We start from the raw sequence: 26058 nt of genomic DNA, 5'->3' as shown, positions 1-26058 counted from the left end.
CTGCTCTAAAAAAATAAATCTGGCCTAAATCTGGCTCAGAAATGCAATGGGCTCTAGCTTTCTTATATAAATGCTTGCAAGAGCACAAGTACAATGGGTCAAGGCCATGGAAAACATGAATAAGAGGTATTAAGAAGTATTTATTTGCTGCAAACACTCATCTCAAAAACCTCTGTGCCAGACCTTGCTTCCCTGGCATCTTAGAGAGGGGGCTTAAATCTTGTGTATGCATCAGGCTTTCAAAAAAAATGCTGAACCACAAATCAGACATGCAATGGCCAATACAGGTCATTAGATTCACACACACATATCACACATACATGTATAGCTGTCAATTCATCCATTCAATCTACAGATGTATGTAAAATAATCTTGACAGAAAATCTTACCATTAGTGAATACACGCATATACATACATGCCTGTGTATGTACAAAACACATGCTGAATCACTAGCCTTTGATAAGTTAATATTAGAATACTTTAGGAGGCTGGTTGACAAAAGGAAAATGCATTTAACAATATCAAGAAATTTAATGACACTGGCTACACAACAACTCATTTATTTTCCTTTATTTTTCTAAGATACTTATATGTAGCCTGTATTTTAGTATAATTAGCTTGGGATGATTAATAGTGAAGAATGCCTGCCATTGTACTCCTCCAAGGTGCAATACAGATATAACAATTGTTTTTCTTTTCTGTTTTCAGAGGGATGGGGGGAAGGGGTTACGATGTGTGCAGCAGTGTCCCTTTAAGTAATCTTTTTTTTGGCTGTGCATCCAGGGCAGCTAATAGTTTTATCAAATACCCTTCACAGCAAGACGACTGTTTCCATGGAAACTGTAGAGCAATCATCCATTACTCCTGCAAAGATTTCTCTCAGCTCTCTCCTAAATACAGGTAGCTATTTTCTCTCAAACTAAAATAGAACGGAAGAATGAATTTTACAGTCTATGTGACAATTCACCTCCAGAGATTCATATGGAGACATGGGGAAAGTGGGGCCTAAAGCACAAAACCCCAGAAAGCACACACAAGGAAGCCATAAAGAAGTTTTAAAACAGGGACAAATTCTGTAAAGTCTGCAATGTAAAATACAACTTATAGAGAGATGGAAGATTCTTTCCTTACAGCTGTGAAATGGAGAGGAGACAGAGAAGAGCTTAAGATCAGAGATGAACCCAGAGCTTGGTCACTTACCTCTCTCAGCATGTTGTTTTCTTTTTCCTTCTGTTCGAGAAGGCTCTCCAAGTGGTGCACGTGCATCTCTGCCTCAGCCAACCGTCTTGTTCGCTCATGATCTTCCTCAGTGGCTTTTGCTGACAGACCTTTACTCTGCAGCATCTCCAGCAGCTTTTTGATGGACTCATCACGTGCATTTAAGGTCTGTTTCTGCGTCTCAATACGCAGTTCCATCTCTTCTAAGGTTTTACGCAGCAGGAAGAGCTCCTTCGCCTGGCGTTCGTGCTCTGCATGAAGTCGTTGGAAGTTTTCCTCTGTCAGCTCTGCCACAAAAGGCTCACTGGTTCTAGTGCTGCTGTCCTGCTGGAACAGCTGGTTCAGGTCCCGCTGGATCCGAAGCTCATCTTGGAGAGCCTGGATAGTCATCTGCATATGCTAAAAGGATAAATAAATAAAATCAGAGGATTCCCTCCACTGGAGAAATAAAAAGAACAATATGAGCCACGTCAGTCCTCCTGAACTACCAACCAAGAGGAAACTGCAACACCGACAGACCAACATTGTTTTTTGAAAGCAGAATTGATGTGGAACTGGATTATACTACAGAAATTTCAAGTCCCTCCTTCTATGCCTGGTACAGGTGGCTTAACACTAGAAACCTCTTACTCAGGTTATTCTCACTTCCACCAACTTGAGTGAGTCACTATTTCAAATGGGAAAATATCAGTAGGCATTTGTCAGTAAGCCGAGAGCTTAAAATACTTTTTTTTCCAAATGTTTGCCTACACTACAGAAGAATTCTGCATAATAAGTCCTAGACTAGAATTACCATCTTGACAAAGCAGAGGGACACGTGACTATTAGAATTTACATACCATCTAATAAAATGTAATCAGCCATGAAGGCTCTCAAGGTCTTCAGTACTAACACTACAGGTAGCACAGATTTCCCAGTTGACTTACAGAAGAACCTTCAGCATGTCAGGAAGAACTACTACGATAGAAACCTGGGTATATGCTGACTGGGGAGAAGGGTCACATCATACAATTTTATGCATGAGGATTTTAGTACGGACCAGAAACTACCACCTTACAAAGAGGTGTTCTGGTTTCAGCTGAGATAGAGTTAATTTTCTTTATAGTGGCTGGTATGGGGGAATGTTTTGGATTTGTGCTGAAAACAGCGTTGATAATACAGAGATGTTTTAGTTGTTGCTGCACTAGTCAAGGACTTTTCAGCTTCCCATGCTCTGCCAGGTGCAGAAGAAGCTGGGAGGGGACGCAACCAGGATAGTTGACCCAAACTGACCAAAGGGCTATTCCATACCACATGACGTCATGCTCAGTATATAAAGCTGGGGGAAGAAGAAGGAAGGGGGGGACATTTGGAGTGATGGCATTTGTCTTCCCAAGTAACCACTACGTGTGATGGAGCCCTGCTTTCCTGGAGATGGCTGAACACCTGCCTGCCCATGGGAAGTAGTGAAGGAATTCCTTGCTTTGCTTTGCTTGCATGCGCGGCTTTTGCTTTCCCTATTAAACTGTCTTTATCTCAACCCACGAGTTTTCTCACTTTTACTCTTCTGATTCTCTCCCCCATCCCACCAGGGGGGAGTGAGCGAGCGGCTGCGTGGTGCTTAGTTGCCGGCTGGGGCTAAACCACAACAAATGTGAAGTGAACCAAATGATCAGCAGTGATTTGTGGTTGTGCAAGACAATAAATACTGTCTCAATGACTGTGAATATAGTGGGTTAATGTAGTGGGATAATACAGGAGAAGCACAGTTTGCCTAGAAAAACGTCCTCACTTCATATTTAGATAAACATTTGTTTTCTTCTCTGTAAGACAGAAGTATTAAGACAATAACAGAGAAGTACTAACACACTGAACAAAGATCTGATTACCAGGGATGAGACAAGCACCGAGTGATACACCTCTACTCCCTTAAGAGTGGCAGACATGCTTACAGTTTAGTCTGAATGCGAATAAGTCAGATGGACTGATCCCTGAGGCCTACCTTCACATTACAAAAATCAGTGTCTGAAATACAGCTACTTCCAGTATTCACTAGGACTAAAGTACTAGTTAGTTAGTATTAGTTATAATCTATTATCAAGCTTGAAGCAGGAGATACACTGTTAAGGTCTATAATGTAAAGATGGTGCCAAATTAGCATGTTTGACATAAATCCAAGTACTTAATTTCACTCAAATATTTGTGAAAAGAGGAGATGTAAAAAAACGTGGGTTTAAGTATTACTTCAAGAATATATTTATCACAATTCTTATGTAAAATTCCTTGGAGATATTCAAAAGCTGCCTGGAAATGGTCCTAGGCAACCGGCTCTAGGTGGCCCTGCTTGAGCAGGGGGGTTGGACCAGCTGACCTCCAGAGGCCCCTTCCAACCTGTGATTCCATGAAAAGACAATAGACAGAAGATAGCATTTACAGCATGGTTACCTACCTTTGACCTGTTTTAGAAATGTTAACTGTTAGTTTGGTTGTATAGAATGGTGCATAAAGGCAGTCCAATCCCATTTTCTTTACAAAGGTCAGTACTTTAGACTAAGTACTTCCCCTACTTTTGCCTAAGAAGAGCTTTTCAAAACTAAAGGTGCTGTTTCACAATCAGCTCACCTAAGTCCACACTGCCACTAAAAGGAACAGTCCAGCTCTCTGTCCTTCCCTAGGTGGCTGGCATTGACAACTGCATCAAAACTTCACCTGACTGAAAATCAGCCCCATCAAAACCAAACAAAACGTCTTTCCAACCAGATCTTTGATCCAGTTGATGGCGTGACTACACCAATGCTGATCCTGGTGCAAAGTAGGGGTTGGAACGTGCAGTCAAGGAGCTGGTGGAGAAGGAAATGGAACTATGCTTTATGGTATCGGCATTAACTGAAATCAGCTTAAACACATAGCTTCATGATTGATTTAAGATGCTGTAGTTGTCTTTTCTTCTATTTCAACAGCATAATACTTGGCAGTTACTAATTCTGTTAATCTAAAACTACACTTTAGGTTATAGAACCTGTGTGATAACATAGCACAGGTATATTAGGTGAGGGGATAATTAATTACTCTGTTCTAAAAGGTACATTGTGTTTATATATTTGTGGATGCTCAGATTTATTTTCAAGTCAGCATTTAGCAGTATAAGAGAAGAAAAGAAATATCTCAAGGGGATCCATATGGATTCCAAAAATGTTTTTAGAAATCACTTTTTTTTCTTTTTTTTTTAAATTAAAGATTTCAATTTTCATTTATGGTCATTTCTCCAAACCATAGTCAAAGTGAGAATGTCAGACAACCTCCAAGCCTTAAAACTGAGGCACTACCACAAACATGCCAGCGTGCAGGTAGGCAATCAAAACTATTACATCTGTTTAATTAACATATGTTGACCAAGCTGTAAGAGAGAACCTACTGCACTCATGAAAAGCTTTGCCTCATCTGTACCTATACAACACCAATAAAGTCAGTAGGACTACAACAGCAGTAGTGAGAGAATATCCTTAAATTTCATTAAACTTAAAGAATAACTTCACTAGATATAACTTTGCAATTCCACACATGAGTTAATTCCATTTGTATTTGAGAAGCCCTACTTATCCACAGCCCAGCTGTGTGTTGTTCCTCCAGCTAACAAACAAATTCCCACATGCTTCCACCTGCCTCTCCACATACTGCCACTTCAGCATTTCCTTTCTCTCAGGCGAGAAAAGAGCTTCTTCTGAACAACCACATCATCTACTAAATGAAATTACTTCCTCTACTCAGTGTTGTCTCAGAATCAAACTTGGGTTATTTATAAACATCAATAGACTAAATCACCACAACCAAATGCCCACAATTTTACCATCTGATCTGCTGTGAAATCTCATTTCAGGTTACATAGGCAAAAACTGTGTCTCAGACCCACAGAAATTATCTCCCTCAAAGTTGGAAAAGCCCCTGTGCAACTTTTGGATCAAAGAACCAAAACCTATTATATGATTCAGAAACACGGTATGAAATAAAATTTAATACCAGTGACAAACAGTATTTATTGGTATCCATCAGTCTGTTAAGTAAGGACAAGAGAGTTTGGAACACCCGACATAAATGGTCAGCAACTGCCTTGAATTCAGTTTCCCAGGAAAAATGAAGAGGTGGGGCGAGAGGAATGGTTAGCGCTGAGCTTATGAATTACTATCACTGTTCTCTGAACTGCTCAGCTGCGAACAAACTTCATTATGTACAAGGTAACTGGAAAATATGCCATAGAAAATTATTCTATGCTTTTGACACCCACTCCTTTCCAACATGCAAGTTGTATGCAAAACGGGTTCTTTCCTCTGCTGCCTGAAAATTTTTTATGATTTTCAAAATAATGGAACAATACCCTTTATTAGTTGGCATCATAAATAAACTACTTTTTCAGTTAACATAGCTCTTCCTCTGTATCATTTCAAAGAAAACATTCTTTCCCCGCTGAAGGAGCAGGCAAGTCTTACTAGCTTCTCATCCATTTTTTAGACTTCACTTTTAAATCAGTGACTGTCCCAGAAAGGCAAAATATTTTTCAAGTTCATGTGATACTAGCCACTGATCCTTAATCCTATTTCTAGGACCTGACTAGAGATCTCAATCAAACTTGAAAAATACTGTTGAAATTGTCTTATCTAGAAATAAACAAGTAAAAATACTTTTAATGCCACTGAGCTTGGTTACGTCATACTCTGCTGACTAAGGACCAATCATGCTTTTCTTAAATACCTTAATAAAGGAAACATAAGTAAAGTCAAAGCAATTATGCTGAACCTATACTTTGCTTGAAGCTTATTGCTCTTATCTCAGACCTTGAGGATTCCCTGTTTTTTTCAAGTAATGAAAATTAGTCTTTAAGCCATAACTACACCTGCAAATCACAAAGGTATTTTTGTGAGCACAGTTCTCTAGTAACTCTCTTGCCGGTTATGCCCAATTTTTTATTTTGTTGTTGTTTATTCTATTTTATTTTTTGTACTTTTCTATTTACAAAGCTAAGCCCCTTCAGGCCCACTTCAAATGTAAATCCTAAAAGGGCAAGGTGCAAACACAACCTCTTACCAGGTGTTCCTCTGCCTGTATTACTTCCATGGGGCAACTTAAAGTTTGTTAACCGGCCTCTACACAGGGACAGTTTGCCCTTCATCCAGCAGCACAAAATTTACAAAATGATTCAATCTTTGCCTCCACCTAACAGGATTCAAATTCACATTTCCCACACCTTGGCAGATTAGTTCGATGAGTTTCCAGCTTACAGTATGAATAGAACCAATGATAGAGTAGTTCCTTCTATTTGGTTCTCAAAGCAGTCCTGTTGTTGCAGTCTCAGGACAATGCAATGTACCTGTTGCTATACTGGTGAGTTTGGGAACCTTGCTGCAGGCAGCTCTTTTCATGTCTCCCTGTTTTCCATTTTGCATGAAATATTTAAAGGTTCAGTAGGCCTGACAGAAAATACTAAAGAGAGCACAGCTTCTTATTCTAACCGGTAGAACACGTACGAACAGGAAGACTTGAATAGCAATGCTTCCAATTATCTTAAATGTTTACCATCTTACCATTCCAAAGGAAGTGAGGGATGTGCATTTTAACATACTCAGACAGAAAAAGGAATTTAATTGATACTCTACAGCCAAGAACTGTATTCGCACCCTACATTTTAGATCAAAAGGAAACAGCCATTGCTACTAGCATGATTGTGAAAGAAAGGATTAAATTGTGACATGCTTTTTTAAGCAAGGATTTCCACACTCATCTTTGCAAGACAGAGCTTGATCTACCAAGCTACGGTGTTTAAGATTCCAATACGCATTTGTCTGTTTGGTTTTGGTTGCCTGATTTAGGCTATTCTCACTGCAGATACTGCCTTTGTAACTACCGTAATCAGATATATAACTCATCCCATGCTTTATTCAAGAAGTCTAAATGCTTAAATCAGAACAATGGGTTCTGCACCTAGGCACAGAACACTTCTGTAGTTAAGTTCTCCTTAATCTCCTGGATTTAAATTCTAAGTAGGTTAACCAGGGAAATTACTTTAAATTTTGGAATACCAAGAAAAAATTCAGTACGTTCAAGAGACCCCTGTCAACAATCAGCAAAAAGGAAGAGAAGAACGTACTCTTTCCCAGCAACAAGGGAAAACATAACATGCAATTACATATGACACTGTGTCACAGAAATGTGTCACAATGAGGCGGGAAGCATTGCTACATTCTGCAAAACTTGACGACTTAAAAAGAATTCTCCTTTTACACTGGGAGAACACTGAAGACTCCCATATTAATTAGCAAGAGAATATGGGGTGATGGAAAGGATGGGGAGAAAAAGGAGAGGTCCTACTGGAATACTTAATGGTGTGTTAGAAAAGCTTCAGCCTGGGAGATAAAGGTTCAAGCTCTTACTCATCATCTTCATACATCCCAAATGAGGCTCTAGTCAGGAGGCAATAAGGTATTCTTGGGTGGATCTCTACCAAGATATTCTTACAGAAGGGACTGAGGGAGATTCTGCTTTGTACAAATATCTGAATATTGACTGACTTTGGAATTTAAACCTACATCTCTCTCATCCCAGTGTCATCAAGGGAAGATAAATCTTGGCTCAAGGTCCTTGTCTGAATTAGCCAAGAGACCCTTAGCATCTCCCACACTCTAGTGAGCATCCCTGACCAAGTCTACTTCCTGCTCAGGGGTTGATCTCATCTCACTCTTCTCTAATTTTTAATCAGAAATTCCACTCCGCAGCAAAGAAATTTTTTCCCTAACAAAAGTTTTGCTGAAATCAGCAGATTCAATAAAAGTTTCTTATAAAAATATTATTGACAAACTTAGCTACTGAAAATTCCCTGATTACTTCTACTGTTAACCCACAATGCCAATACATCCTGTACTGAATGACAGCTTTATGATGTACATGTATTTGAGAGTTTTCTGCAAATCTGCTCAGTGATCAAGCTGTTCTTCATGTAGAAAATGGTAAGTGCTTGGAAAGACATAGGACAGGTTTGCATTTTTTATAACATATCACACATTTCTGTATTTACTTTTCAGGATCCAACCCAGGGATAAAGAAAAATTAAAGAAGAGACAGATATAATTTGTTAATTGACCAAACACTAGGTTTCTGAAGATACCAGTTTACAGCTAATCTCTCATTCAGCCAACTATTTTTACAGCTGGGAAAGAGACAAGCTTTCAGCTACAAAAGCCCTTTCAAGTCCAAAATAGATGTACTTGTAGTACCTACAAACACTGCCTTACTTTTGTCGTTAGATCATCATGCCTACAATGCTACTACTCCGGAAAGAAAAGATACAATAATTACAATAGATTTTATTTCAGAAGGACAATTCAGTAAGGTCTACCCTCAAACATACATCACTAGAAAATGACAGAACTTAAAGGTGCTTTTCTTGCCAGCAAATCCGCATGCACAATCACAAACTTTTGCATTATGATGATTCCTCTCATGTTCTTTACATGGAAAGCATTTCAAACATTTGTAAGAGGAAGAACCACATTCAGCACAAAAGAGATCACATGCCAAATGCTCGAATAGGATTTGGTCACTATGGAAAATCATTCTCTCCCATTCTCAAAGAGTTAATGTTTTGGCGGCGTTTCTGGGAAATAGATTCTGCTGAATGCACCACAGAAGCAAAGGCCTGGCTGTCTGAGGGAGTCCCTGCTGACATTCAGCTGCAGCCCACGCAAAGAAACTGAAAAAAGGGCTAATGTCAGGTGTCCAGCAGGGCTGTGATGAAACAGAACTTGCTGATTCCAGAAATGCTACATATTCCCTGTGAGATGGATCAGGGGCTTCAAAATCCTTATTTAAATGGAAATGAATGATTTTTATAATGTTTAGCTTAGATAGAAAATACAGCTATGATTTTAATAGGATTTAATTTGTCAGTCAAAGAAAGAGACTTGTATTTTAAAGACAACCATACATTGCATTATCTCTGAGACAGCAGAAGGGCAAGATGGTAAAAAAGCACTATAGATAAAGAGCTTAAGTTTTCAGTAATACATTTGTCAGCTGAACTGGACTCACACAAAATGACTCATCTGGTTTAAGGGGGCAGTGTGCAGCACTCTAATTCCTTCGCCCCTCTCTGTACAAAAAAAAACCCAGAAGCAACCCATCAGGAATTAATTTAAACTTCAAAAGTAAGCAGATCAGAAACAACCTAATAAACCTGTAGCCACAGAAGAACCAAAACTGCAATGCAATCACCTCCTACTAAGTGTACAGGTACATCCATCAAAAAGGCTGCAAGGTAAAACAGACTAAATGCAGTACACCAGTTATTCAGTGGTAAATGTCCACATGAAAGATTTTACCTATGGTGAACATGAAGCAGCTTATCTTACAAAGAAATAGAGTAAGCTATTTATATTTTCAGGGAATAAAGTATGTATATGGGCAGTTTATATAGAATACCTGATGCACAATAAAAATATAACTTATTCTGAAGACATTTGTGCACTTACCTGTGTGATAAGAATAAAAATTCTGATTAAGCATAGGCAAACCTAGTAAACTTCTGAAAAACATCAGCTTTTGAACTATGAATATAATTCTGACAGTTTTCTGGCTTCCTAAGGGAGGAGCCAATTTGAGCTCTGTGGCAGATACCACAAATGGTCTAGTAGGCAACAGAAGACAAAGGAAAATTATTTCTGAAGTCATAACAGTTAGTCCCAGCTACCAGGTGTCTAAATTTCCAAAGGTACATCTACATTAGTAGTTTAGCGTGCTTCAAAAGCTTTTACTCATGCAAATTTTCCTAGCATCTACATTTCACACGCTTTGAGTGTCAGCATGCTATGATCCTGGATTGCAGAAACCAGATTCTTTTAAGTGCCCCTCAACTTTCTTGAGAACAGGCGTTTTGGGACTAAGGCAAATGTTTAGAATTTCTCATCGGAATCTACAATTTCCATACTGATTTTAACCTCTATTTCCTGCTAGGCTGTCCAAATTGGGTTAGCATTACACTATTTAAATATCATGTTTTATTTATATACAAATATAAGCTTTGATTATTTGCTCAAGAAACAAGAGTCCTTGAACATATGCAGTTTCACACATTGCAGTAAGATAATTCTTTACAGTTTCTGTCTCCCCTGTCTGGCAAGCACAAAATTCTTTTGTCACAAACTGTTGGATAAAATGGATCCTCATGTAAGAGGTTTCTGAAAAAAAAAAGCCAACACACAAACATCAGACTGATCTATATTCAGGACAGCCATGGTAGAACTTGTAGAATTTGATCTTAAGCAATTTTGCATGTGTATACAACAGTTACCCAATTTCATCCATGGTATAGGTTACTTCTAAACATTGCATCTGTGGAATAGGTGCTTAAGTGCCAAATTCAGCTTTTGTGAACCTCTCATCCCATGAAAGTAATTAGAAATTATTATGGTAGTTGAGGGAAGGAGAACTTTAACATTTACATATGTATAAATGTCTAATATTTTCAAATTAATAGCATCTATATGAACCATGACTCATTTTGTTAATAGATTAGGAGCTTTTCTGCAAAAACATATTCTTATTAGTCACCTCTATCAGGGAGGTCAGCAAATATATCTTTCCATTAGCTGATGCCAGGAATCAATCCAAGATAAATGGTGCTCTGCTACACAACCTTTGATCTTGTGTTCAGTATTTTCCAAGATATGAGCATACAACGACACTATGCTCTAAAAAAGAAAAAAAGCTGATGATTGATAATGAAAGTACTATACGAAAAATCGATACACAAGAAAGCTGTTGACTACTTTATCCACATCACCCTCCCGTTGCCACCCCCGTACCCCCAAAAATGTAAACCTTTTTCTATACTAGTTGGTTTGGAGAGATTACAGTATAAATCTCAATGCACATGTGCATGGGTCCCACAAGAATATTTTGACCAAAATATTTTGAATAACTGCATCTGTATGCATAAACCCTATACCTCTCATGTAAGTGTATAAAATATGGAGTAGGCTTGATCTTTAAAGCTATTTGAATCCTTCAAGCTTGTGACTGCTGAGGACTGAAGAAACAATTACAAGATAGGCTGTGATACATAAATTGATAATATTTCAAAGAGTTTTAATATTAAACAGTAAGCTTTTCAACTTCTGCTTGCCCACAGCAATACAATATTTGTTCTTCCTGTCAATCTGGAACGCAGCATAGTGGCATCCTTCACCTGCAAGCAACAGTGAAAGATCTCATAAGCTACCCAATGCTCAGAGACTATGGACTGATGACACGGCAGTAAGTGTTCTTTCCAAACTTGTGCCTCCAGAAATTGAGTCACTGTCCAGATAAGATACCAAGAGCCCAATATTCGGCTTCTCAGCTTAAGAAATGAAATATTTGCTAGCCCCATCAGACTGAACTATAAAACCTGGACGGTGGCTCACCAGCAATCTGAAAACACTGAAATTTACTGGTGTTTTGTTTGTTGGGTTTTTTAACACATCTTCTTGAGCGAGAAAAGCATCCGATGACCAGATATGGACATAAATGTGAGAAGACTGCATGAAGGACTTGATCCTGTCAAATAATAGAATATGTGACATTCGGGATCTCATAAACAACATATGGCTGTACTGTGACACATGGAAAGTTCTTGCCAATGGAGTCTTTGCACAATGTTCAACCAAGATAGGGAGATAACCAACAGCAAAAACTAGCTGCTGCCTCTCAGCTGCACAGACCATGTGTAGAATGAGGCTTTGCCAGCCTGCTTATAATTTTCCCTGTGCTGATTAGATGGTAACCTTGCAAGGCAAAAGTCACCTTTGGGAGATGACTACAGAGTGCGGAGGCCCCATATGCCCAACACCTCATCCCACGGTTTCACAAGAAGATGGGACCAATTTGGCTATGTCATGGTAATACTTTTATTCTTGCTTTACTTGTTCGTAGTCTCTGCAATATGCCTTCCAAACTGCTTTCTGTTCCACACATAACTGTAAGCATTGCATCTTCTCACATTTCCCATATCATCAGTTCTTCAGGGAAAGTAAAATAAGTTTTCTGGAAAAGCATTTGCAGGTGGCTTTCTTGTTTTAAGCCACAATAAAGAACAACTGCAGACTTTCATACTCAATTGGACCAAAGTCCAAAAGGCATAAATGATAGCTGAAACAAGAGCGGTACCCAGGTACATCACCAGCCACTGTAGAGGACTATAATTTGTACACTGCTATATACAGAGAAAAAAAACCCTCATTCATTGTCCCTTCTTGAAGTAAGAAGCATGGGCTCTTTTAGAGTTATCAATGCACAGCAGTCAGCCACAATGACAGCGATCACTTTAAGCCTATCTTGCAAGATTAGGGCTTGAAGTTCTCACAAGCAAGTCAAGTTCTTGCCAAATGGAAGGTATGCATACCTTCCATCTTCATAACTTTTCTCATTTTCTTTGAAATGCAAGGAGGAAGAAAATAGAAATCCATTTTTAACAAAATTTACAACAGCAGCAACCATCACTGAGACTCAACTAAGCCTTTTCAAACCTGTGGCTTTTTGACATGATACATGTTATCTTCTCAGCTCTCTGCCATGAAATATTGGCTACAGTCACAAAGGAACAGACTTGAAAATGTTTTTTTCTGGATACGTCAAGTCTCTTATGCTGAGTATAGTTTTGGGAAGACAAGCAGATCAAATGTGTTACTGGAATTTCAGGATAAATTTAGAATATGGCTGCAGTAATCATTGTCCCTGTGAAAGAACATATAAAAAAAACCTCTGATCAAAATGTTCTGGCACTTACCCTTGTGCTGAAATGACAGCAGCACCTTTGACGGCAAAGCAGAACACAGCACATTACACTAAGTTCTAAAGGAGCTTTCTGTGACCTTCAAGAGGCAACACAATACCCCCTTGAGGGAGTTGGAGAGACAAGTGACAGGAAAGCATGAAGAGGAATGTGGACAGCTCTGGAAATGAGGAGGCCTAGCACAACCTACCTGAATAGGAGGAATTCAAATTTCTGCTAGATTTACCATGACAGTGATAGATGCTAGGCTCATGTGCTGCTTTGGAAGTACAAAGTCAAAGATTTTCATTATGAAAATCTTTACTGGATCCTAGAATGTGATGAAAATACCTAAACAGAAAAGTTTTTCCATTCATAAGAGTGGTTATTCCCCACAGACATCTTTCTGCTAGATATGAGAATTTTCAAAGCAAGAGGCAATTCCCTCTGGCAGCAGTGCTCAGTCACCCAACACTCAATCCATCGGGTGCAGTAAGTGGGCTTCTTAGTATAAATCAGAAATGCCTCTGATCAGAATGTGAATCAGACAAGCTAAAATGAGTATCTGCAATAGGACTGACAGCTAGAATGACTTTTGTCAGTGAAAAGCTTTAATACTGTCCTGTCTAACCTTGCACATCAATCTAGAAATCAAGGGTAGAAGATAGAAGAACATAAAGGAGATCTGAGTTCATCGTAATAAGTATAAAAGTATCTAATACAGAATAGTCTTACATTGCTCATTGATCAAAATGGATGGTTGGTATAGACTGTGTTGGTAAAATCATTCAGGGTAAATCTCTCACTGAATGAATACTGGCTTTTAATAAATCTTTTCAGGAACTACTTACTCATGAATCATTACTACATGGTCATTCAAGCAGTATGTCCTGCTGTTAGGCTTCTTGCAGAGCAATGACTGAACTCCCTTGCTTCTTTATATACCAGACTGAGAATACATAACTGTTCAAGATCTGCAAAAATAGAGATAAAATTGATAGAAATGCTGTACAATAAAGTCTTTTGCTTCTGGTTCAAGTGCATTTATGCAAATCATCTTGTAACCATGTGCTCTGCATTTAAAAATCATTTAGAGAAGCATCTTAATCCATTGATACATCTGTATGAACAACTGCCAAGAAAGAAAGGAGAATGGAATTCCCTGTTGTGAGTTCAAGGCGTCAATCTACCAACTCTAGCAAGAGCTTAAGCATGGCATAAGTGTCTGAACACAGACATTAATCTCAGAGCTACATGTTTTATAAGAGTCTGTTAATTCAGAACTAAAAAAAAAAAAAAATAAAATTGAAAAGGGCTTGTAGCATTGGAAATACGGGAAGCTCATTTGTCTAGTGTTACACGTTTTCTTTCAGGGAAACAAAACAAGGTGGCTTCTGAAGCCCCAAATTCTCCTCATGTGTTGGGTATGTTCTGGGACCTAGAAAGAATTAGGAAAGGGACTCCCTCTTTCTAATCCATCTCAGTGCAAGGCTGAAGGGCCAATGGTATACTTAATTAAATGCAAATTTTAAGGCACACTTCAGAACAACTTGCTGTGCTTTCCCTGAGAAATAATCCCACATGCCCCCCCCTCTCGCCACACCCCTTTCTTGTAGCTTTTGCAGACAGTACTCATTAGTCAGGAAACAGACCAAAAGTTAAATAAAAAGTTAAATGCAGCAGAGTTTAGCTCTTTTTTCACTCAGATAAATGGATGCCTAGGCAAGCTTTACTAGACAGAAGACTTGTACACCTAATCAACACAGAAACACTGAATATATTACTAAGAAACCATACCATGATCCTGAATTTCATAATCCTTGCATTCCTTTTAGTTTTCACCTAGCATTAACATATGTTTTACTCATCATTAAAACAGTCTGTTGGTAACACTGCTTTGAGATACTTTTGCTATGGAGATTGTCAGCAGACAATTTACAAACTCAGGACTGAAATGAAGTGCCCCAAATTCTTGAACTACACACTAGTCCAAAAAATGGAAAGCAGAAATCCATCATGCCCCCAAATCTGTCTCTCTTTTTCTAGCTACGCACACAAAAGATTCTACAATTTTATCTTTTTCTAACATTTATTTCAATTTATCAGATTTTCACAAAATAACACCTTTTACATCTGTACTTTAAATTTCATAGATTACGTACCTCAGCCATATAATTCTTTTTAACTCATCTGCATCCCTACGTCACAAAATAAAAGCCACTTTTAAAATTCAGCATTCCACTGCACCATGGTTTTGGGGTTGGTTTTTTTTGGTCACAGTTAGTAATTTGTTCTTTTTTTTATTCTGGTTTTGTTTTCTGAGAAAAAACTCATTAAAAATCCTGATATACAACATTCAATAAATGTAAAAGGATACCTGGTAACATGATATACTAGTCTAAAAATAAAATCCCATTATTTGATTAGTTTTACAAGAAAAGGACAGAACAGCTCCTCTTGATTAACCTACAATGAACAATTCAAGAAAAAAAAAATCACTGGCAATTTAACTGTTTTAATTTAAGTGATAGCAGTTGAAAAAATAGCCAGTTATTAAATGCCTTCAAATGGTATATTATGCAGAATAGGTGAAAAAAAGCTTTAAAAAAAAAAAAAAAAAATCACTATTTGAACTAGTGAAGAGTGATTTATAAACTCAAACCACAGCTACTGTCAGGAGAATGGAACATATAATAGGGGACTAAACCATACAAACGTAACCTTTCCTTAGGCAAGATTAAAATAAAATAGTTTTTAAAAAAGCTCTGGAAAACAGCTAAGCAAATGACACAATCACATTTCTATTCGTCAAAAATCATGATCATATCACTTTCCCACCATTGCTTTCCTTGAACCTAGATTATCAGTCCTTCAGGCAGCAACTGTCATTTTGATGTATGTGCTGGTATAACAACCAGAATAATACAACACCAACCCTTAAACACAACCACAATATAAATAGTGAATCAAACTGTTAAAGCAGAAAAGGATTGAGAGCAATAAATAATGAATGAATAAAGGCTTTCATGAAAGCATTACGGTTCTCATGGTCTAAAGGTCTGAGCACAAGATTTGTATGGAGACGCGATAACTCTACCAGCTGATAAACAAAAAACAGCTTTCAGCACACTAGTCTTTCTTTACGCTTTGCTGGTTTTGAATTAAATCTCTGAAACTATATAGAAAAAAATAACAAATACAGTGAATTAATCTTGATTATGCACTTTAAAAACAATATTTTACCCAGTCTATGATTTTTAGAATTCAGTATTGGTTTACTGCATATTATATTTTTTCCCATGTGATGCCCACAGCTATCTCCTCACTATCCCACATACAATTCTCACAGGAGCTAGTGACTGTAATGAAACCCCTCCATAATATCCCCCCCGCCTTATCTACAGCTACCAGCCAGAATTTTTTCTACTCAAACTGAGTAGCAAGCACAAAATTTGTCAATCTGTTCTCAACTTGAAAGTTGCTGCTTCTGTCCCTTTTCTTCCCATAAAAAAGAGGTTTTGAGTCCAAAAGTTTGTTTGCTCTTCTCTTGGCTACATCATTTAATCTAGCAAGACGTTGTATTTCTCTACAAGCTCTGCTGTGGTTATCAGCCTCCCCCTGGAGATGTTTTTACCCCTCAAAAAAGTGGAAGGTATTGTCATACAGATCAGCAGAATATTTTCTTGTACCCCAAAAAAGTTGTAATACCGTAACACAGACATGAGTAGTACAACTTTATTACAATCTCTAGCATCTGTTTTAATACAATAGTTCAAGGCTATTGCCAATATGAGGTTTCTTTCTAAGTTCTCTTCTGAAAAATAAAAAGTTTCCTTGAAACAAATTAGTGTATTAGAATCACAGAATATCTCAAGTTGGAAGGGACCCATAAGGATCATCAAGTCCAACTGCCTGCTCCTCGCAGGACTACCTAAAATTAAACCAGATGACTAAGAGCATCATCCTTGAACTCTGACAGGCTTGGTGCTGTGACCACTTCCCTGGGGACCCTGTTCCAGTGACTGACCTCCCTCTCAGTGAAGAATTTTTTCCTAATGTGCAGCCTGAACTTCCCCTGATGCAGCTTCATTCTGATATAATAATGAAGTAACACTTAGGCATAATGGCACCTAGACACTAAACATACCTTAATTTTCCCAGAAGACAGTCCGATAGCCTTACTGGAACATTTGATAATTTATTTTGAGGAAAAATTTAACCCTCGAAATCTATCTGCATCATTCCCCTTGCAGCAGAAGTATCCATGACTCACTGTTGACACCAGGCAGTAGCATGATACAATAACATTCCTGTGCTTCTCAACTGCTAGGACTGGCAGTGACTCACCAGCAACTTCACTCAGGCCAAGATTTCCCGTGATGCAGGTTTCCGTGCGCACCACTTCTTCAGCAGCCTTGCTTACCTCTCAGTTTCACACATCCAACATCCACAGCCAGGTAATAAAGATCATGCCCCACATCTTGCCTCTATTACATAAAAGCAACTGTATTTATTCAATCCAAACGAAAGCTTTGGCTACATTCTAATACTACTAAAATAAATGGAAAATGTGATTCAAATCTTCAAAAAGACTAAGACATTTATGGATTCTCTTATTTCTCTCCTTCCCCATAGCAAAATCTGTATTAGGGACCATAGTTGAAAAGATAAACACTTGTCTTAACCAACTGCCTTTAAGGTTTTCAATGAAAAGTTTCAAGGAGTTTCAACTTTCTATTGGTTTGTCTGCTCGAAAGACATTTTCAGTGATAGGAATATATCAGGAACAGTAAGTCACTAAAAATAAACAACTATGCTGCTAAAGTGTCTTAAATGAAAAAGTATTCTTGGGAAGTGATTTTAGGAGAAAAAATACAATTATCCAAAATCAGTCTGACAGAAAAATTCCCTTTATTTCTTCAGAAAAAGTAACACATGAACCTTGACTCCCTCACAACCAACAGATGGTTGATTTAATTCTGTAAAATAAATAGATAACAGCTGAGTAATGAATCCAAAGCTGAACCAATGACTCCACTGGTCCACTGAAGCCATTTATTCACTTCCATAGCAGAGTTCAGAAGGCAACACTAAAATTTATGATGAAAGCTTTTCCTTTCCGAAGATACAAATAATACAACTAGAAATAACTTAAAAATAAAGCCACTTTCTATAAATTAGTGTAGAAAAAATACATTGGCAAAGAATGATTTAGTTAAAAAAATAAAGTTTAAAAAATTAAAAAGTTTAAAAGATGCTTTTGACAAAAATGTGAAACTTTGGAAGCAGTTGTCTTACATGAGAAAAGGTACTCCAATATCCTCTCAGTTCCTGTTTACCTACCAAACTTTAAGAAACAAAGTCCTACATACATATGCTTCAGCCTCATCACAGATTTGAGAAGCATTTCTAATATAAGCACATTGTCTATGTTTAAGTAGCAAGACTGGCTATAACTCAAAGGAACAAAAAGATACAAAAAAAGCCAAAGGTTTAGAAGCCCGTTTCTTAATTTCAGTATAAAAATCAACTCTAGAAACCATAAAGCTCCTTAAAGAACAGAATGATTGTCTTATGGGAAGTACTGAAAGAATTTCCTATGTAGGTCCAGAAAGGATGAAAACAGTATTTCCAACAAACTTACCTCTTTTTTCAAGGAGCTTGATTATACTGGAAAATCAAGAAACGTTAGCCTCACACAGGACTTCCCAATTCTGGCTGGTGTAGAAACTTCCCTGAAGAAACCTCCTCAACCTTAGCCCCTGCCACTCTTGCATGGAAGATTTCACTAACCTCTCTTTTACTTACAATGAGTCTAATAACTACACAATGTGATCAGTAAGAACAGAGACAGCCAGATCATATGTTTTCATCTATTTACAGAAGAATGATCCAAGAAAACTGCTTATAGGCAGTTTAAGAGAAGAAACATGGTAATTCTCAAAGTTGAACCCCCAGCTGAGTGTCTGATAAGTATAAAGATACAATGAGTTCAAAATTCCTCTACTTGATTCTGTTTTGTCAGGGAAGAGGTAAAGGCTAAAACACCCTACCACTCCTTGCCAGGAAAACTGTATCAATACTAAAATTTTTATTTAATAGCTATGCTTTTTACTAGTGAGAACTTTCTTATGCTCCTTGCCAACACAGCTCTGCATGTAAAGTTTAAGAGATTATTAATCACTATTAGCAGTTTTTTGCACTGCAGCACTGTCTAAAGCACTCAAGGCAGAGAATGTTAACCCTAATAGAACCTCGTAAGTACATGCCCAATCCCTCCATTTCCACCACCTGTTTTATGAAGGACCTCCACACTCCTCCCAGCCACCACCTTCTCCTCAGCCACATGGATATCCTGTTTTAAAAAGATACTGTAAAAATAAGATAAGGGCTCCATAGAGGTAGGTAGGACATACAGGAAGTGAACATAAATACAGACTGAACATTTCAAATAATCTCCATTCATAACGTTCCTGTTTTCTTTAACTGATTGTCCATATGTATCATCACACTACAGGTGACTGCATACAGTACCTGCCTATTGAGTGGATTATCAGAGAACCCAAAGACTGTGGACAGCTAAAAACTCTTCTGTTGGCTGGACACTTCAATTAGTGTCATGCTTAACAAATGTATGAATGGAAGTCCACTTGCAGCCCTGTGGGTCTCCCAAAGAATAATTTCTCTGAAATGCTAGAGAAAGAGTTTGTCCCCAAACTAGAAATTTCCCCCTCTGCTCTGTTACAACACGTCCTAGTGACCCAGAAGAACAGACTGAGGAGAAACTGTCAAACCCAGAATCTTCCCATGAGGGAAACAACAATCAAAAAAAAAAGGCATATTTTCAAGAAGGTCAAGGTATATATAAATAAGATGATGAAGCTCATTACAAGGTAGCCTGTGTAATGCTGTCTCTGGTAAGGATGAACGGGATATTTTGAAAACAGGCAAAGGACAATCCTCCACAAAAAATGCAACTCAAACCACATGGGCTACAGGCTTCAGATACGTACAAAGTTCAACTGTATACTGAAGGAATGAGGCAGTGCGAAAAAGAGGATCAGTTCTCAAGTGCCTGAATTTCTACAGTCCTGCCCGCAGAGAAAACAGCTATTAAGATATCCACTCCTGTGGACAGATAAAGAGAAGACCACCATAACCTCAAACGGTCAGTGTATTGTTAATACTTGATCCATTGTGGGTTTGTGTTACTGACTTAGGGTATCCACAAATGAACAGCACAAGATGGCAACTTCGTTAGAAGAAAAATATCAAAGGTTATTTACTTACCTCAAGCCTACCGGTATTTCATAGCTGAATTTCATCTGGATGGTAATCCAGAGTCAGTAATCAGCTCCATTCATTTAACACGATTTAGATATTTGTGTCAAATACATTTGCTAATGAATAGATTGAATAGAAAAAAAAAATTTCAGGGCATGGATACATTTACCAGGTGCTAAGTCTCTAAAATACACGTAGGGAGGCATACGTCTTACTGAGCCAATCAGTCGATCAACCAATCCAGAACAAGAGACAACATCTGGTCTAAAAAGCAACACTTACATCCTCAGGAAAATGAATGGTGCTTATTTTAGTTAGAGCAGTAGAACTTCTTTAGAAGTTCTAAATAAATTTCTGAATGAAAGAATCAGCAAAGGGAAAATTTCAATCTGTCTGGATAGAAGACTTCACAGAAGACTTCAACAAGGCAATCAATTATAAAAACTAATGCTACACCAAGATGAATTCCTCCTTAATGCATGCAAACTGAGGCACCAGGTATGCAGAGACAAACTATCCAATGAAGCACATCTCACCAAGAGGCAGGTCTTCAATGTACCAGCTGGATATCTTGGTGAAGGAGATGTGGGGTAGAAGAGCTCTGAGATTCAGTTTTGGCATAAACAGATTAAGAAGGTTTCTAATTCTGTGCATTGCTCTTTCATAAGCCATTTATAATGGTGTTATTTCGTATTTATTCACAACATTTATTTACCTTTAACAAGCATTTTTGAAGTGTGTCTTAGAGGTAAGCTTAGTTACAGATCATTCCTCACTTTAAAGACTGTAACAAATTGATTAACAGAACACTATTTTATGTGGGAATTTAAGTTGTGTTCAGCCCTTAGCATACTGCTCTGAGCATCCAAATGACAACTGCTCTCACAGAACATGCATGGACAAGGTAGAGGGCTGGAAGAAAAATTTTTCCAACGAGCAGTGATAACAGTGAAGGCTCTCCAGCACGCAACACAGCACTGAAGAACCTACCTAAACAGACACTGAAATTTCCTGAGAGCTGGTCAGAAAGGCTGTGAAAGAACACTTTTACACAAGAATGAAAGAAAAGTGAAGTCCTAAAATGGCTGTTAAAAGAACCTGGATGAAGCTAACAGGCTAATGTTCCTGAGATTGACTTTAAAATCACACAGAGGACTTTCTGAATAACAACAAACCTGCCCAGAAACCCAGAGAAAACCTTACCACTTCATGTTACCATTAACATATGTATGATTTCCCATCATTCATAAAGAAGGAGCCTCTCTGGAATTCTGAGACAATCCTGCTATAATCTTGAGTAAACACACTATGAGATGCAGATGTGGCCAGATTTCCTGCACTCCAAGTTCCTGAAAAGGAAAGCAGTTCATAAAAGCAATAGTCAAGACATCTACATGAAGAGATGAAGGTTCCAAATCCATCAGTACCTCAATCATGCCAATACAGCTGAAAACACATCAGACACAACCTGCATTACCTTCTGCAACACTCTAGAGCCCTGCAGAAGATAGACACATTAGCTGGTGAGACCCACAGAACAGAGAAACTCCAGACAACTCTGGAACCAGACTTGCTGTGGAACAGAAGAATCAGCATTATTCTCCTGGATCTCAAAGAGGCTGATCTCAGGTCCTCCCTAAATGCCAGATGGAAAAACAAAAAAAGCACCCAGTAACAGCATCCTGAATGCCTCAGTCGTGATGTATCACCTAAAATGTCTTTTCATACAACTAGGACAGCCAGTGTTCCCTGCAAGCAGATTACCAACCACTAGTTCCAATTATAGATACGTCAGGAACTAGTGAACCTCCAAGTGGTATAAGAGGGGGAATTTGAATTCTCTTTATTTACTGAAACTGTTTTAACCATGTTAAGTCATCACCTGCAATTGATGCCTTATGACAGACACACCCATGGCATGTTTTCCAAACCCCTTGTGCCTTGAGAATATTTATACAAGACAAGCATCTTTAGCAGATCAAAAGTCCCATGTAGTATGACCTGACCTAGCAGGAGGTCAAACTGCCTGTCTCTTTGACATGAGTAAAAAGTAGTATCCTTGTACAGGATGCACAATGTGATTCTGACTGTACGGTACTTCTGTAGACTGATAGGAGGGGTGCATTAAAAGGGAGGGTGAGAAAGCAAGCAGGATGTTATATGCATGACTCTCAGTATCCAGCAGACAGGAATCCAGGATAAAGGCATTTCAGCCAGAAACATGACTAACCAAAAGTGACTACTGAAGGGGGACAGAGATTGAGGCAAAATGAGTCATGTCCTCCTCAATGAACACTCAAAACATGCCAATGAGAGAATGCAGACTGAGCAAGTGACTGAGTTGTAACTGGTAGCCTGCATATAAAGATCATCAAAAAATGACATTTAGATAAACTGCGATGCCTGCCCAACATTTAAGAGGCTAAAGCAGGAGACAAGGCTGGCTTCTGTATGCAGTAGGCTGCATAACAACATCTGCCTCATCTAAAACTGCTTCACAAGAGCAAGCCTTCAGCTTGCGTTTATTTATGAGGAGCTTTCTCAGCAGGGGAATCATCCAGGAGTGCTTTGAGTTGATCCAATTGAAAGTAAGTATAAACAGGCCTGAAGAACTTCATGTTTTACAATCCTACACAGGATAATGCTAGAAGGGAGGGTTCCCCCTCCACCCCTAACACGTCACAGCTCTTATGATCCATACTGATAAGACTTGTAAACCTAGTGAATTCCCCCTAATTTCACCACTGCAACAAAATAATTGAATGACATGTGAAAAAAGAAATTTTGCTTCCATGTCAACATTTAAACACACTGATCCACTCAAGGCCATATGGAAGCAAGAATATTCCACAGGGAAAAAGCCACTTTCAGCATTGTCTGGTAAAGCACACAATTTCAAGAAAATGTGCAGAATAGGCCAGAGCACTATGGAGGGAGCAGAAGGCAGGTTTCTGCACAGACTTTGATATAAATAGAGTCCACTGACCACTTGCCACAAGAGATCCAGCAAGTACCCTTAACAGACATGATAGAGGACACAGGCATCCCCCAAGTCCTGGACACACAAGAAAAATGGTCTTTATCATTAAATAAGGTCATCAACTCAGGTAGGAAAAGCTGACACAGACACAGAGTAATATTCCCTGATCCACCTGTTGGGCTTGCTCATGTACAGGAAGAGATATGAAGGTTTTCAAAGACTGATGGCTGAAGCAGCAAACTCACTACCCAAAGCATCAAGAACAGAATGGGAGAAGGTTCAGCCATTCGTACAGGCCTATAACCAGGCAGTCGTTTTCTACCTGCAAAATACTGTCCTGCTTTCGGCTAGGATAGTTAATTTTCTTCCTAGTAGCTGGTATAGTGCTGTGTTTTGGATTTAGGATTAGAATAGTGTGATAACACGCTGATATTTTAGTTGTTTCTAAGTAGTTCTTATACTAAGTCAAGGACTTTTCAGCTTCCCATGCTCTGCCAGGGGCAGAGGAAGCTGGGAGGGGGCACAGCCAGGACAGCTGACCCAAACTGGCCAAAGGGCTATTCCATACCATAGGGCATCACGCTCAGTGTATAACCTGGGGGCAGTTGGCCGGGGGGTAGCGGTCACTGCTCAGGGACTGGCTGGGCGTCGGTTGGCAGGTGGTGAGCAGTTGTATCACTGTTTATTTGGGTTTTGTTTTTGTTTTTTCCCTTGGGTTTTGTTCCTCTCTTACTCTCTTGTTGTTTTCTTTCTCATTACCATTTATTATTATTATTTTGTTCCAACTATTAAACTGTTCTTATCTCAACTCACAAGTTTTCTTACTTTTGCTCTTCCGATTCTCTCCCCCATCCCACTGGGGTGGCAGGGGGAGGGTGAGCAAGCGGCTGTGTGGTACTTAATTGCCGACCGGGGCTAAACCACAACAAATACCTATATGACTTTATTCAAGATGACTGGAAGAAAAGACGTAAAAAGATAATAAGAGATCAGGTGAAATACCTGGGTATTTTGTGAAAGGAAAACCCCAGTGCTCCAGAGCAGAGGATGGTCTAGAAATAGAAGGCAGCTCACATGCAATGGGAAGCCACTATCTGGCAAAAGTAGCAGCTTTGTACTTTTTGTCATCCTTCCTCTGTAGCAGCCATAAATGGTGCTGAAATCTTTCAAGATGGAAGGGATCTTCTCTTGATGCCTTGGAAGCAAGCAAGTCTTGGGAATAAAACTGTATGGAAAGACTGTCAAAGGACTAACTTCATTCTAGACTCATTGTCTATGGGTTGGAGGAGAAATCAGAGTTGAATGTTTATGTAAATGTCAAACATTCAAGATCACTCTGATTCAAGGCCAAAGCTGATGGATGTGTCCAGCAAATAATTAAGTAGTCTCTCCTCCTTTCCTTGAAAGGCATTACACTTGAAACCTTTGTAAGCCAAACATTTCCTCAGGGATCTGGTCCTCCAAGAAAACATAAGTATTTGGCACTCTTGCTGGGCAAGGGCATAACAGATGCCATTTAAAATATGTCAGCTTCAGGAAACGAGACAGACACATGAAAGGAAAGCAAAAAGAAAAAATTACTTAAAACCAGCTAAAACACATAAAAACAAAGTCTATGCAATGCAAGCTGTTGCTCAGCCCTGTGCCACTAAAGATATCAGCCGTGTCCTTGAGATGCACTACCTATTTCTTTTATACTTTACACATCCATAAAATTATGGTCCAACCTCCAACCAAAACCTAGTCCAACCTCCCACTTAAAGCAGGGCTAGTAGCAACACTGGATCAGGCCAGCTCCTCTCAAATAATTTTTTCTCCTTGTGCCATAACCTGTGAATTAGCAACTTCATACATATTTCAAGGCTTGACATACGCCAATAGAATTTTCCTTTCAGTTTGCTTAAATAGAAAATAACTTATATGGCATTTGTGCAAATTTAGACTAAAATTTCAGTCTCGCTCATATACACATGCAGTAATTCAAGCTAGAATTCCAAATCCTGTATGTACTGCATATATGTAATAATATTAACCAGAATATATCTGTCATGGTTTAAACCCAGTCACAAACTAAGCACCACACAGCTGCTTGCTCACCCTCTCCCCCACTCGCCCCCCCCACCCCCGGTGGGATGGGGGAGAGAATGGGGGGGGTGGGGGGGGGGTGGAAGTAAAACCCGTGGGTTGAGATAAAGACAGTTTAATAGGACAGAGGAGGAAGAGGAAATAATAATAATAATGATAAAAGAATGTACAAAACAAGTGATGCACAATGCAATTGCTCACCACCTGCTGACCAATGCTCAGCCCGTTCCCGAGCAGCAATCGCTGCCCCCCAGCCAACTCCCCCCAGATTATACACTGAGCGTGACGTCCTATGGTATGGAATAGCCCCTTTGGCCAGTTTGGGTCAGCTGTCCTGGCTGTGCCCCCTCCCAGCTTCTTGTGCCCCTGGCAGAGCATGGGAAGCTGAGAAGTCCTTGACTAGTGTGCTGGTTTTGGCTGGGATAGAGTTAATTTTCTTTATAGGAGCTCGTATGGGGCTGTGTTTTGGATTTGTGCTGAACACTGAGTGAGCAAGCGGCTGTGTGGTGCTTAGTTGCCAGCTGGAGTTAAACCACAACTAGTGTAAGCACTGCTTAGCAACAACTAAAACATCAGCTTGTTATCAACATTATTCTCATACTAAAATCCAAAACACAGCACTGTATCAGCTACTAGGAAGAAAATTAAATCTATCCCAGCCAAAACCAGGACGGTATCCACCCCTTATTCTATACCATCTACATCATGCCCAGGTCC

General features: G+C 38.9%; 1 protein-coding gene across 4 annotated transcripts in view; it reads right to left on the bottom strand.

The window, feature by feature from the left end:
- Positions 1-26058, bottom strand: part of ERC1 (ELKS/RAB6-interacting/CAST family member 1) — a 319812-nt gene that overhangs the window by 245726 nt on the left and 48028 nt on the right. For all 4 annotated transcript variants that reach the window (XM_072873069.1, XM_072873097.1, XM_072873087.1 and 1 more), the window contains exon 3: positions 1202-1618. In XM_072873069.1, the coding sequence (XP_072729170.1) occupies positions 1202-1618 (417 nt within the window). The remainder of the gene's footprint in view (positions 1-1201; positions 1619-26058) is intronic.

The sequence above is a fragment of the Ciconia boyciana genome, chromosome 1 (assembly GCF_034638445.1).
Source record: "Ciconia boyciana chromosome 1, ASM3463844v1, whole genome shotgun sequence".
NCBI lineage: Eukaryota > Metazoa > Chordata > Aves > Ciconiiformes > Ciconiidae > Ciconia > Ciconia boyciana.
The sequence above is the reverse complement of the archived record's forward strand: the minus strand, read 5'-3'. Positions and strand labels throughout refer to the sequence as shown.